The sequence below is a fragment of the Pelobates fuscus genome, chromosome 12 (assembly GCF_036172605.1).
Source record: "Pelobates fuscus isolate aPelFus1 chromosome 12, aPelFus1.pri, whole genome shotgun sequence".
Lineage (NCBI taxonomy): Eukaryota > Metazoa > Chordata > Amphibia > Anura > Pelobatidae > Pelobates > Pelobates fuscus.
The window spans coordinates 28,923,717-28,936,221 of record NC_086328.1 but is presented as its reverse complement, the minus strand read 5'-3'; the positions used below and the strand labels follow the sequence as shown (position 1 = coordinate 28,936,221).

The following is a 12,505-nucleotide window of genomic DNA, read 5'->3' as shown; positions in this document are numbered from 1 at the left end:
ATATCCAACTACCTCAAACCCACATGGATTGCCAGCTTGTTTTAGCATTCCCTTTGAATATCCCTGTTTCTATAATTGTATAATTCTGTAGAATATGCTGGCTCTATATAATTTTTTAGGCTATCTTGACCATTTACTAGCATTCCCTTACTATTCTACTTGTTCACAAGTTTATTTTTTGTTGAACTACTGTAGACATTGCGGCAGCCCACTCAGGACCAACAATATGTCTCTATCCTCTGTTCTTCTGTCTATCTGTCTGAGTACGTTCGGGGTATTGGCATTCATTTCCTTAAACTTGACAGTTGCAAAGAGATCTGATATTGGAAAGAGGAGTCTCATTTTCATTATTGCAATGAAAGTGAAGGACGGTCGGCTAAGTTTGTTGCGTTTACCGAACAGTGAATTTATCTTAAATTTAAAAGAGCTCTAGCGACAATGCATTCTTGGCTAATAATCATAAAAGAAAACATCAGGCAAAAACAAAAGTTCCTTTTTATAGATGCAAAGCTACAAAATGTGCATTTTAAAAATGTAATGGTTTAAACATCGTGTTGTTGACCTTAATCTAAACAATGTGTTAAAATGACCATTTTTTTCCTGTATCACAGCTTATGAACTCATTTTATTATTCATTGTTCACGTTGTTTTATTCCCGTTTGGATTCATTAAAAAGTTATTTCTATTTTCTCAATCATAAAAAGATAGAAGCACACAATGCTGGCTAGTTTTGAAGCCCTAAGCTATTTGCATGCCTACCAAAGGGATTTATATTGTAGCTGATGTAATGAAACTCTGCTGAATATCTGTCCTAAGGTTTGACATAGACTCCATCAAATTTATAGCTGTGGTACAAGTAGGAAGTAGAGAAGACACATCACATTAGTAATGTACATTTTTAAGATGTTTTTGAACAGGGGCACTAAGGTACAAATCTATCTACAAATTGCCTTCTTTACTACTTACATAGCAGTAATTTGAATAAATAAATATATAGTGTGTGAGGTGCTTGCAAATATATTCATGTCGTGTTTCTTAGAATCTCTCTTGAATTGTTTTTATTCGAGGATTCTGGACTGATTTAGAGAACAATAAAAAAAGGTTTATTGAGCTAGTGAGAGAATTTTACTGCATGAAATAAGAGTAAATCAGCATTTTTTTTTTCCTAAAACCACAGAAAAAAAGGCAAGTGGAAAACAATTTGAGTATTCTGGATGATATCCTAACTTTTCTGCTGATTCCAACGGGACTGATCAATCGTAGGGCAGCTCTAGCAGAAATAGAACTGTAGGATTCAATTTTATTCATTATATAATTTGCTGCTAAAGATGAGCTAACTGCCTTGGGTTTATTTTTCAAAATATTTCATTAAAGTAGACCAAAAAACGTATATAACAGTAGAAGTAAGATTCTTAAATGTTCTGTAAGGACATACCAAATTTACTAAAAAATTTGATTACAAAGCAAGGCAAGCTTGGACAAAATCTGCTGCCAGAACCTGTAACCTAGTGGCAGTCAATAGCTGTTGGGGCTCTCATATGGACCCCCTACAGATAAGTTAATTTCCTGGTGGTATATTTAATTTAATTTCTATTACCACTCTACACGTGACATGTGCAAGGGAAACAGATATTTCCATAACTATTGCCTCAGTTTAATATTTTTGGATACGCTGTTTTGGATGTTTTTGATATGTGATATTTTTTTTTCTATTTTAATATTTTTTTTAAAAATCACTTTGAAATCTTTTATTCAAAAATAATAAATCCTTTGAAAAGCATTTACCCAAAAAAATAAATCAAGGGCTATCTTTCCCCTACTTTACTTGGTTTAAGGGGAATTACAAACCCGAATATAATATTTATACATACGCACATTGCATCAGAAAAGAAGGAAGATGGAAGGTTATGCCATCTTTCATTCACAGTGGATTACCATGGAATAAAATTATTACAGGGGAGATGACTGTTGGGTCAAAAAGGATTTGAAGATTTGGACTTGAGTACTGCTAAACCCCATGATTTAATGTTATTCCACTGTGCACTGTTGTATTTGTATGAGGTTCTGGGAGTGTGCTTATGTGATTTTATTTCTGCTTGCCTATGTGCATAATGTCTCAAAACAAATTGCTAGGTAAATAAAGTAGTACATTTGCATTGAGTTAAGAGACTCTTCGATTGGCTCTAGAGAAAACAAATGTTTACATTTATTATAAGATCATGGCTATTAAGAAACGTTGTGCATTTCATTACCAGTGGGCAGTAGATACTGAAGAATTATAATTATCAAATAATCATACTATACTATAAATATCAAATATTTCTAAGCCAACCCTAAATATATTCAAGCGGTATATTGGATCATGGTATAAATGTGCACAAAAAAAAAAAAAAGATTAAGTACATAAATGGTATCACTCACTGAGATGTATTTACTAAATACTCTTTTGTAAGGAATTTCCAACATATCTTTAACATTTAGGTCAAAATGGCTAATTCGCCAAAAACAGATGACAGCGTATTTTTCATTTTTTTTTCTAAACTGTGTATTTTGATCTCATTTTGTAAATTATCATATGGATGTTAAGGGTGTAGGTAAGCAGGGTGTAAGCTCAGTGTGTTTACTCAACAAAAATAAGGTTATGCATTACAGAAGTCATTTTCGAATTAGTTTGCGATGTGTTCTGTTTGATAGGTAACTTCATACTTATTAAGCTTTAATATGTTTTCCATTAAGATCCTGTACCAAGGGAAGAATCCCGGTATTGCATGGGAGTATACCTTACCCACATCTGCAAATGAAAACCCTTCAACAAAGAAAACAGTTTTTTCCTGGGTACCGTTGTACACAGAGTGTTCTACAACATGTGGAGGAGGTTAGTTATGGCTACACCTTTGTAATCTTAGAATCTTAGGTACTAAAAGTATGCAATCATTCTACATCATTCTTCTGGACCAAACTGGGCTCCTTTTTTCTAATGCATTCAAAAATGAAGTGTTAAGTAGTTTACAAGTCACCATTAGTTTAATTTGTGAATAAAGGTGAATGTAACTACTGGACAAGCTAATAAATACTGCAGTGCTGTGATTCAGCCTATAAACATTATTAGCAAAGGAACAGGGTGTACAAAACTTGTATGGCCAGGGTTAGGTAAGGCTATTTCTGTGATGTCATGCAATGCATACAACTACAGCTATTTATGTTATACAAAAAGTGCAGAAACCATGGTTAAATACCACTAGCGAAAAATGTTTGCCTCTACATATCTTGTAGCACATAAATATACATTGTGGAAGAGATTGAGGGCAAGGCGATCTATCTTTGTTTATCTCATTTGCATATGCCCACCCATAATCCCTTGCAGTAATAACAGCACCGCAAATGTGAGATTTATGTAGGACAAGTAAGTCTTATGGTTCGGCTGGTGTGTGCAGATCTGTGTTTAACAATGTATTTACTATCCACTGACTTTAGGTGGACGGGGTTTTCAATTACATTGTTACCTATTATAATATAACTATACTAGCATGTACCGATCGGAAGTGAAGAAGAGATATCTTCTCTGCTTGGAACTCCCTGGATTACAGGGGGTTAAAAATGATTTTCATGGCGCCATATTGTATCAGCTGTCTGGTGACATTCTGGCACACTGATAAACTGAGTAACATTATTGCTGATAAAATAATGTTAACCAGTATTTAGATGCATTACAAGATTAGGTGCAATAATATAATATGTTAAATTACATACATTTAAAATGTAATGTTTTTAAAAAGTTATTTTCATGATTTCAAAATGTGAATGTGGCTAATGTGTAGAAGTCGAAACCTTCCTTACACCATCCACTAAAAATAAATGTACGTCCCATCCATTCCAGGTTACATGACTGCAAAATTGGTTTGCCTTCAAGATCTCCGTGTTCAAGTGAATTCCACTTTGTGCGGACCATGGACCAAAAATCTCCTTCCTCCAAAAATATGTAATATTCACCCATGTCCAGCATAGTAAGTGTTAAATTATATAATTTTATTCAAAGTACAATCTTTTTTTACTTCCTCCCACCCCCCCCTCCCCCCAGTGTTTTAGTTAATGTATTACTTTTTATTTTTGGTGTTATTTTTTAGTGTGTAATCCTTTGGCTTAATGTTTTAATTAATTTAATATTCAGTTTTAAATTATTATTACATCTTAAAATATAAATCCAAATTCATTCACATGTATTATTATATGGCATGTCGTCAGATATTCCCTATAAGAACAAACACAGAAATATACAATATAATAATATTCATTATATAAATCCCACACTCTGTTGACATGGTAATCATCAGTGTTACAGAAGAGTTTTGCCCTATATTTTTTTTTGCTATGTTGTAGTTTAGCTCTGTTGTAGTTTGCCTCTACTGCTTGTCTATACCAGTAACATTTAATGCTCTGTATTCACTTGAATCCAGCTAAAGTTATATTCTGCAAGCATACCTAACAGCAGTAGAACTCTGCTGGTGAAATTGGAAAATTAAAAACTGTTACCAAATGCCTTTTTTATGGGCAGCTCTAAGATTCTGGAGAAGATTGGTGTGAAGTCTCTTCTTCAATGTCAACTATATCTGTGAATAGGTTGAAACTCTTACCGGGAATGCCAATGAACCCCCCCCCCCCCCCCCAAAAAAAAAAAAATGCCACTAGACCACTTTTCTTACCCCTCACACTCTACTTATCTGCCTTGCAAAGTAACAAACAGCATTGCCAGAATTCAGTATTGAGAACGTTGCAGTTCTACACCTGTTAATGTGCCTTCTAGCCTTCCATTACCTATTCTAACAAGAGACCCTTGTAACTTTTTATAACTCGTGGATTGTCTAGAGGAATTTTTAAATGATCCTGTACTTCTCTTAATAAAACTGTTTGTGCAAAATACTTTGAGCTTCACTGTAGGCCTGATTTCTTTGTCAGCTTGGTAAGAGCATTACATGTTTGTCAGGAGGTAAAGGCATACTCTGTGTTTTTAATTGGCCATGTCACCCTAGAGGGTAATTGCATTTTCAGTAAACAAAACCTGAGGTTGTACTGAGTTAATAAATGGCTTGCATCCATAATTTAATGGGATGCGAGCCTACTTTGGATGCCCCCTTAGCTGATTTACATGTCAGTAAAGCTCCTGAGGCAAAGGAACTTTGTCTTGCTTGTAAGCAGAAGATACATTTGATGCCCGTTAGTGCATGTACTTGACAGTAAGACACTTGAGGCGATGGTATGTTGTTTTGGTACTAAGCTGTACATGTAAAGCACTGAACTATTCTTGTATAAATACCTGCTTGTGTTTATTTGGCAATTGAAGAAGAAAGCTTTAATAATTATGCTTGTTAATCATTAATAATTAAAAATTATGAATACCGTATTTATCGGCGTATAACACGCACCTCATTTTAAGAAGGAAATTTCAGGAAATTTCCCCCCCTCCCATAGCATTCTCGCCCCCCTCCCATAGTATTCTCCACCCCCTCCCATAGTGTTCCCCCCCTCATCCCATAGTGTTCTCCCCCCCTCCCATAGTGTCCCCCCCTCCCTTTGTCCCATAGTGCACTTTCCCTCCCCTTGTCCCATAATTACTTACATGTCTTGAAGCGTGGGCCGGCTTCACAGCGCGCACCGCGGTACAGGAACTTCAATTTCAGGTTCCGGTTTCCGGCGGGACTGAAAGGAAGTGTGCACACTGAGTGCGCACTTCCTTTCAGTCCCGCCGGAAACCGGAACCTGAAATTGAAGTTCCAGTACCGTGGTGCGCGCTGAACACCGGCCCACGCTTCAAGACAGGTAAGTAAACCTTCACATTCGCTCCATAAGACACACAGACATTTCCCCTCACTTTTGAGGGGGAAAAAAGTGCGTCTTATGGAGTGAAAAATACGGTATATCGGCGTATAACACGCACACATCATTTGCCCCCTATTTTCAGGGAGAAAAAGTGCGTGTTATACGCCGATAAATATGGTACTTAAATAAATAAATATTAGTAAATATATGGGCAGAGAATAAAAAAGCAAGTCATTCTACTTACATTGTTTTAAGATACATTGGCCATTATCAAATTGCACATTTCTGTTAGCATCTTCCATTGTTGAATCTGTCTATATTGATTATATATTGATTATTAATTAAATAGACTAAACCAAAAGCTAAAAAATATTCGTCCTTCATTTGCAGCTGGAGAACAGGTGAGTGGAATCCATGCAGTGCTTCATGTGGTGGTGGTGAACAGACACGTCAAATTCAGTGTGTCCAAAAAACGGAAACAAATACTGAGGAGTTGGTCAGCCACTCACACTGTCCCGTAAGCACTCCTACCCAAGTGCAGACCTGCAATATCCAAGACTGCCCAGCAGAGTGGAGCACAGGACCCTGGTCTGAGGTAATTTCCTAAAAAGAGAACTACAACTCTTATATTTTGTGAACAGGACTTACTCAATGATTAAATTGGCACTGTTCTCCTCCCTCTCTCACTGAAAAATAAGTATTTCATAAAGATAGAATTTTTATGAAATACTCATCTTGACTGTGTTGGAATTTCACTGAACTTCACTGAAATTCCTTCCCGGTCAAGAGATATACAGAGACTAAATAAGGACTACTCTGATCATTTTTCTCCTCCTCCTGACTTTCTTTGACACAAGGCAGAGCTACAGAGTCAATCTGCGTTTATGGAGGCTGTGTATATGGAGAATCCTACGGTCTCATGAGATTCCCCGCAGACAGCAATGCTGTACTCTCACACACGCACAAGAGTACTTTAATCTGATCTCATTCTATTCATTCTAATTTGGCTTTAATCTGATCTCATTCTATTTATTCTAATTTGGCTTTAATCTGATCTCATTCTATTCCAACGAGGTCTGTGAGATAATTTGGTAGGTTCGTTGAGCTCCACCTTTCATCATCCAAGTAAATCCATACCAAATATATACTTGGAAAAGTTAGTACGTTTCCTGTTAAACAAATTTTTATTATATTTTATTTAGTATTGAATTACTCTTTAAAACATGTATACATACATTTTGTTTTCTAGTGTTCTAAAACCTGTGGAAGGGGGATTAACAAACGTGAAGTTTATTGCAAAAGTGTGAGCTCAGGAAAGTACAAAGTACTACAAGAAAATCTGTGCCCTGTGGAAGGGAAGCCTGAACCCATCCAGAGCTGTATATTAACACGTTGCCAAAAAAGTGACAAACTTCAGTGGGTGATTTCAGCATGGTCTGAGGTAATTATCACAGATTATAACCTTACAGGGGAAATAAAAAATGTAAACACAATGTATTTATCGTTATTCATACAATTTTACATACATATTTCTGTGTTCTCTGACTTCATGTCCTATGCTTAGCTCCACCCCCTTTGTCACTCATGTCATACAGGAAAACATTACTTCCTGTTCTACTTATGTATTTATACTGTGTGAGTACAAACTGCATGCTTAGTCCATGAACGTCAGACTCTTTTACTTCTACTACCTGTGTTTTAAGCATGCACACAAAGGATATTCCCTACCTGGCTCAGAGCACTGAGCACCAAGTCAGGTAGGGAATAGTGCTGCTTGCAAGAAAAGGAGATTGGCTTCAATGGAACACACTTACTTAGCTAAGATTAGATAAGATTATATTTCATGGACAGCTTCCTAGGGCAATAAACTGTAGTGGTTACGAGTGTCCTGACTAGGCATCATGGGAAATGTGAAAACTTGAGGAGTGTTACTACTTGGTTATCTTGATAACCAGCATTTTGATTTATTATCCTACCTTTTTTTATTTATTTTACATTTGGTGAGAAGTTTATCATACATTTTATGTTTATAATGATTTATATTTTGTGTTCAGTGTTCGACAACATGTGGTCCTGGGATTAAAAAACGTGAACTCAAATGTGGTGAAAAGGATAATCATGGCAAATTAATCACGTTCCCACAAAGAAGATGCCGTAGCCTCTCAAAAGTGAATATAGCACTTGAGCAGACATGTAACAACAGCCCATGCCCAGTAGAAACATCTCACAATGTGTATAATGGATGGCATGCTTCACCGTGGCACCAGGTACTTTATGACAAAAAGGTTTTGCCTATATGTTGAATGCAAAATCAGTTGTGTTCTATAGTACATTTTGCTTGGTGATGTGACTATTATAAGTGAGCATTTTGAGAACAAATACCATTAATTAAGACCTGATGAATAAATATCTCATAGATGTCAAGGGTTATTTTCAAATATTCATATTCCAAATATTCCAAATGTCCAATTTTCTGGGATAATCTAAGTTCCTCATAACATATCTATGTCTCTTTCCAGTGTTCTGTGACATGCGGTGGAGGTGTACAAGTCAGGAACGTTCAATGTCTTCGTCAGGGAAGACCAGCCTCTGGATGTTTGCCACATCTGAAACCTATCACATCACAAGCTTGTAACACAAACTTTTGTCCATCTTCTGGAACAAAAGGTAGTTAATTTCTTACATCCTTTTTAGTACTAGTATTACTACATCCAGGTGTATGGTATTATATATGAGATATGATCAATATCTAAAATATATGAGAGTATTATTTGTTAGGTGTAGGTAGGTCAAACATTGCAACCCTTTGAACGTTGTTGAAAATCATCCCTCTGTCTTCATACCCTAATGATCAACATCCCACGCATATGTGTAGACATAAGATCATTTATTTTATTTTCATTTTTTTACAATAATCTTTTTGTCACAAATGCACATCCTGCTAAATTCTGTAAAATATTAATTGGTTTGGTTGTTCAAGAACTTTATTTAAAAGTGCCACTAATACAAAAAGAGAAGTCCTGCGCTTAAGCAGCAAGGACTACAACACACATCAGCCCCAATATATAGTAAAAACCAAAGAAAAGAAAAAGTTACTTGCGCTTTCTCCTTAATCCCTATGTATATTTAGACAAATGGAGGTCATTTAGTTGCTCCAATGGCCATTGGAGGGATGCCCGCCTGCCAACGTCAAGGCAGACCCCCCTAAGCGGGTCCTAACACTGACCCTTCAGCCTGCTTCCTTGAGCTTCTGGCAAAGATATCTCTAATGAGACAGAAAGGGGTATTTTTTATATACACCCCTTTACTTATTAACCCTTAATAGGGAACACATGGGATGGGTAGCAGCATTGTAACCAGGCTGTGTGATACAAAGTAAATACAAATACAAAAAGAGAAGTCCTGCGCTTAAGCAGCAAGGACTACAACACACATCAGCCCCAATATATAGTAAAAACCAAAGAAAAGAAAATGTTACTTGCGCTTTCTCCTTAATCCCTATGTATATTTAGACAAATGGAGGTCATTTAGTTGCTCCAATGGCCATTGGAGGGATGCCCGCCTGCCAACGTCAAGGCAGACCCCCCTAAGCGGGTCCTAACACTGACCCTTCAGACTGCTTCCTTGAGCTTCTGGCAAAGATATCTCTAATGAGACAGAAAGGGGTATTTTTTATATACACCCCTTTACTTATTAACCCTTAATAGGGAACACATGGGATGGGTAGCAGCATTGTAACCAGGCTGTGTGATACAAAGTAAATACAAATACAAAAAGAGAAGTCCTGCGCTTAAGCAGCAAGGACTACAACACACATCAGCCCCAATATATAGTAAAAAACAAAGAAAAGAAAATGTTACTTGCACTTTCTCCTTAATCCCTATGTATATTTAGACAAATGGAGGTCATTTAGTTGCTCCAATGGCCATTGGAGGGATGCCCGCCTGCCAACGTCAAGGCAGACCCCCCTAAGCGGGTCCTAACACTGACCCTTCAGCCTGCTTCCTTGAGCTTCTGGCAAAGATATCTCTAATGAGACAGAAAGGGGTATTTTTTTATATACACCCCTTTACTTATTAACCCTTAATAGGGAACACAAAGTGCCACTAAGTTTGATTTCTGAATGCTTTGAATGGTTTCCGTATATATATATATATGGAAACCAATATATATTCTGTTTTATGCACAGAGCTGATTCATAGCTGATTGGGATGTCAGAGCACACACCAGCAACTATACTCCAAAGGGTAGCTGGTTGGTAACTTTTGCCGGTTCTATTGATGGCTTCTGCAATGAAAAGCTTGTATTTTTACATGAAATCAATTATAGGGTACATCACTTTAATTCCATCTACTGGTTTAATCTAAAAACAATGGCTACATATTTGAAACTTTGTTGAAAAAAAGGAAATAGAACATATTGACATACAAATGAGTCTTCTCGATTAGGGATTCAGTAGTCCATATTTGTTAGATAACATTCTCCAATGAGCCATTGTTTTTATTTTTATTTTTTTTAAGTGTATAGTTATATATAGTTTCACTGACTTTGTAAAAAGAGCCCAAAAACTAACTCACCTAAATGTTTTAACTTACAGAAGATTCATCTTGTGTTGATTACTTCACCTGGTGTTCACTGGTCCCTCAGCATGGAGTCTGCAATCACAAATTCTATGGAAAACAATGTTGTAAATCATGTACGAGAAAGAAAAACTATGGTGATCCTCTGAACTTTCATTGACAGCACGTTCCTTGAGTCTTTAATGCATACATTTCCTCTGATACTGATAACCGTAGATCAAGAATTCCTCTTTGATCTAACTGCTGAAGAATGAACACTATGATGGAAATCAGCAGATCTTATCAGAATTTAATGAATGTTTCCAGTTACATTTTGGATTAATTTATACTGGACGGAAATTGCATTTTGAGCTCTCCATTTAGGAAAAACAGGTGACCAGTGTGCATATTCTGAGCCATCATACAATACATACTGTGACAATATAGCACTTGTTAACTGAAACTAACTTTTATATATTTTTTCTAAAAAAATATATAAATTCATTTTTTCAAATGGATTTATACTTTTTTGCAGATCTGAACAATTATGTTATTAAAAAAAAATTCAGCTAAAGCTATATAAAAATGTAACACTACTAGGAAACATCTACTTTATAGGAAATTGCTGGTGTGATGATTAGATGTTTGACTGCACAAAGGAGAAATGTTGAGTCAAAGCAGTCCAACCTTTTTAACGGGGTAGAGCATATTTTTTTGATAATCACAATAATTTGGTCTTCAAAAATGAAATCTTCAATAATGAAAGCATTGGAGATCTCAGGCAGGCCTGAGTCCTTCAAAGAGGTTGAAGAACATCGGATGGCCAAGTTCTGGAGTTTACTATGGCCAAAACCCTACAATTATAAAAACCATAAAATTACCATAATATACAGAATGCTTGATTTTCTTCTTGTTCTTCTTAAGACTTTACTTGAACTCTGTGAACTGGAAAATCAGACTCATGATTAGAAGACAATCATTCTTCATGCATTCTGGAAATGAGTATGCAGGGTGGATATTTCCAAAGCCAGTTGAAACAAATATCAGCAATATTGCATTTTGGATATTGTGACACAAAGTGATAACCAGAAAAAAATTAAACAAGAATAGCTATTTACAAAACACAGGTGCTTTTTAATTTACTTGCTGCTGGAAAAGCAAGGTTCTATTATGTGTCATTACAATTGTTTGTTGAGAGAACCCTTTTTTGTTATTCTCTATTGTATTATAAGTCGACAAAAAAAATAATACGATAAATGTTTAATGAAAAAATGTATCAAACTATCTAGAAAGATTTTGTGTACAAATCTATATTAAATTATTTTGCTTTTGGTATAAAGTTGTAATTTTCTTTTGTTTTAACATTTGACTGTATATCAAACTAACTCAACCCAAGATTTATAGTTGGAAAGGTCCCGGAGGATGAAAAAAACAAAAACAGATGCAATAGGAAATTAATTAAACCATTGTGACTTTGATTTACATTAGAAATGTCTAAAATGCATTTTAATTCAAGAAGCCATCTGTGGGTAATTGTTGAAAGGTGCAGTATTTCATAATTGCTACTGAGGATGCCATTTTGTATAGTAATATTATTAATTTTATTATATTTATGAGCGACAACAAATTCTGTAGCGCTTTACAATGGGTGGACTAACAAACATGGAATTGTAACCAGACAAGTTTGACTTATAGAAACAGAGGGGTTGAGGGCCCTGCTCAATGAGTTTACATGCTAGAGGGAGTAAGGTAAGGGAAGTATTAGGGAAGTAGATTGGTAGAATAATATTCAATGAAGACTTAGTGTGGTGTTTTGCAGCCATTAACAGTATAATTGATACGCTTTTGTGAAAAAGTGAGTTTTTAATGATTTTTTGAAGGAGTGGAGACTAGGTGAGCATCTAACGTAAAAGGGAAGGGAGTTCCACAGGAACAGTGCAGCTCTAGAGAAGTCTTGAAGGCGAGCATCAGAGGTGGGAGTACGAACAGAGGATAGATGCAGGTCTTTGGCAGAGTGTAGTGGCCTAGACGGGACATATTTTTGTATTAGGGAGGACACCACAACACATGCAAAATAATATTGTGACTTCTAAAGTGATAGATATTGTAAGTGACTATAGGTAAGTTACTAA

The 12,505-nt window shown here is 35.9% G+C and overlaps 1 protein-coding gene across 1 annotated transcript in view; it reads left to right on the top strand.

Annotated features, from left to right (window-relative positions):
• Positions 1–11,604, top strand: part of ADAMTS18 (ADAM metallopeptidase with thrombospondin type 1 motif 18) — a 68,299-nt gene extending 56,695 nt beyond the window's left edge. The window contains exons 17-23 of the mRNA XM_063438542.1: positions 2,737–2,875; positions 3,878–4,004; positions 6,205–6,409; positions 7,064–7,255; positions 7,869–8,081; positions 8,334–8,481; positions 10,412–11,604. Of these exons, the coding sequence (XP_063294612.1) occupies positions 2,737–2,875; positions 3,878–4,004; positions 6,205–6,409; positions 7,064–7,255; positions 7,869–8,081; positions 8,334–8,481; positions 10,412–10,554 (1,167 nt within the window). The 3' untranslated portion in view covers positions 10,555–11,604. The remainder of the gene's footprint in view (positions 1–2,736; positions 2,876–3,877; positions 4,005–6,204; positions 6,410–7,063; positions 7,256–7,868; positions 8,082–8,333; positions 8,482–10,411) is intronic.
• The last annotated feature ends 901 nt before the right edge of the window (positions 11,605–12,505 follow it).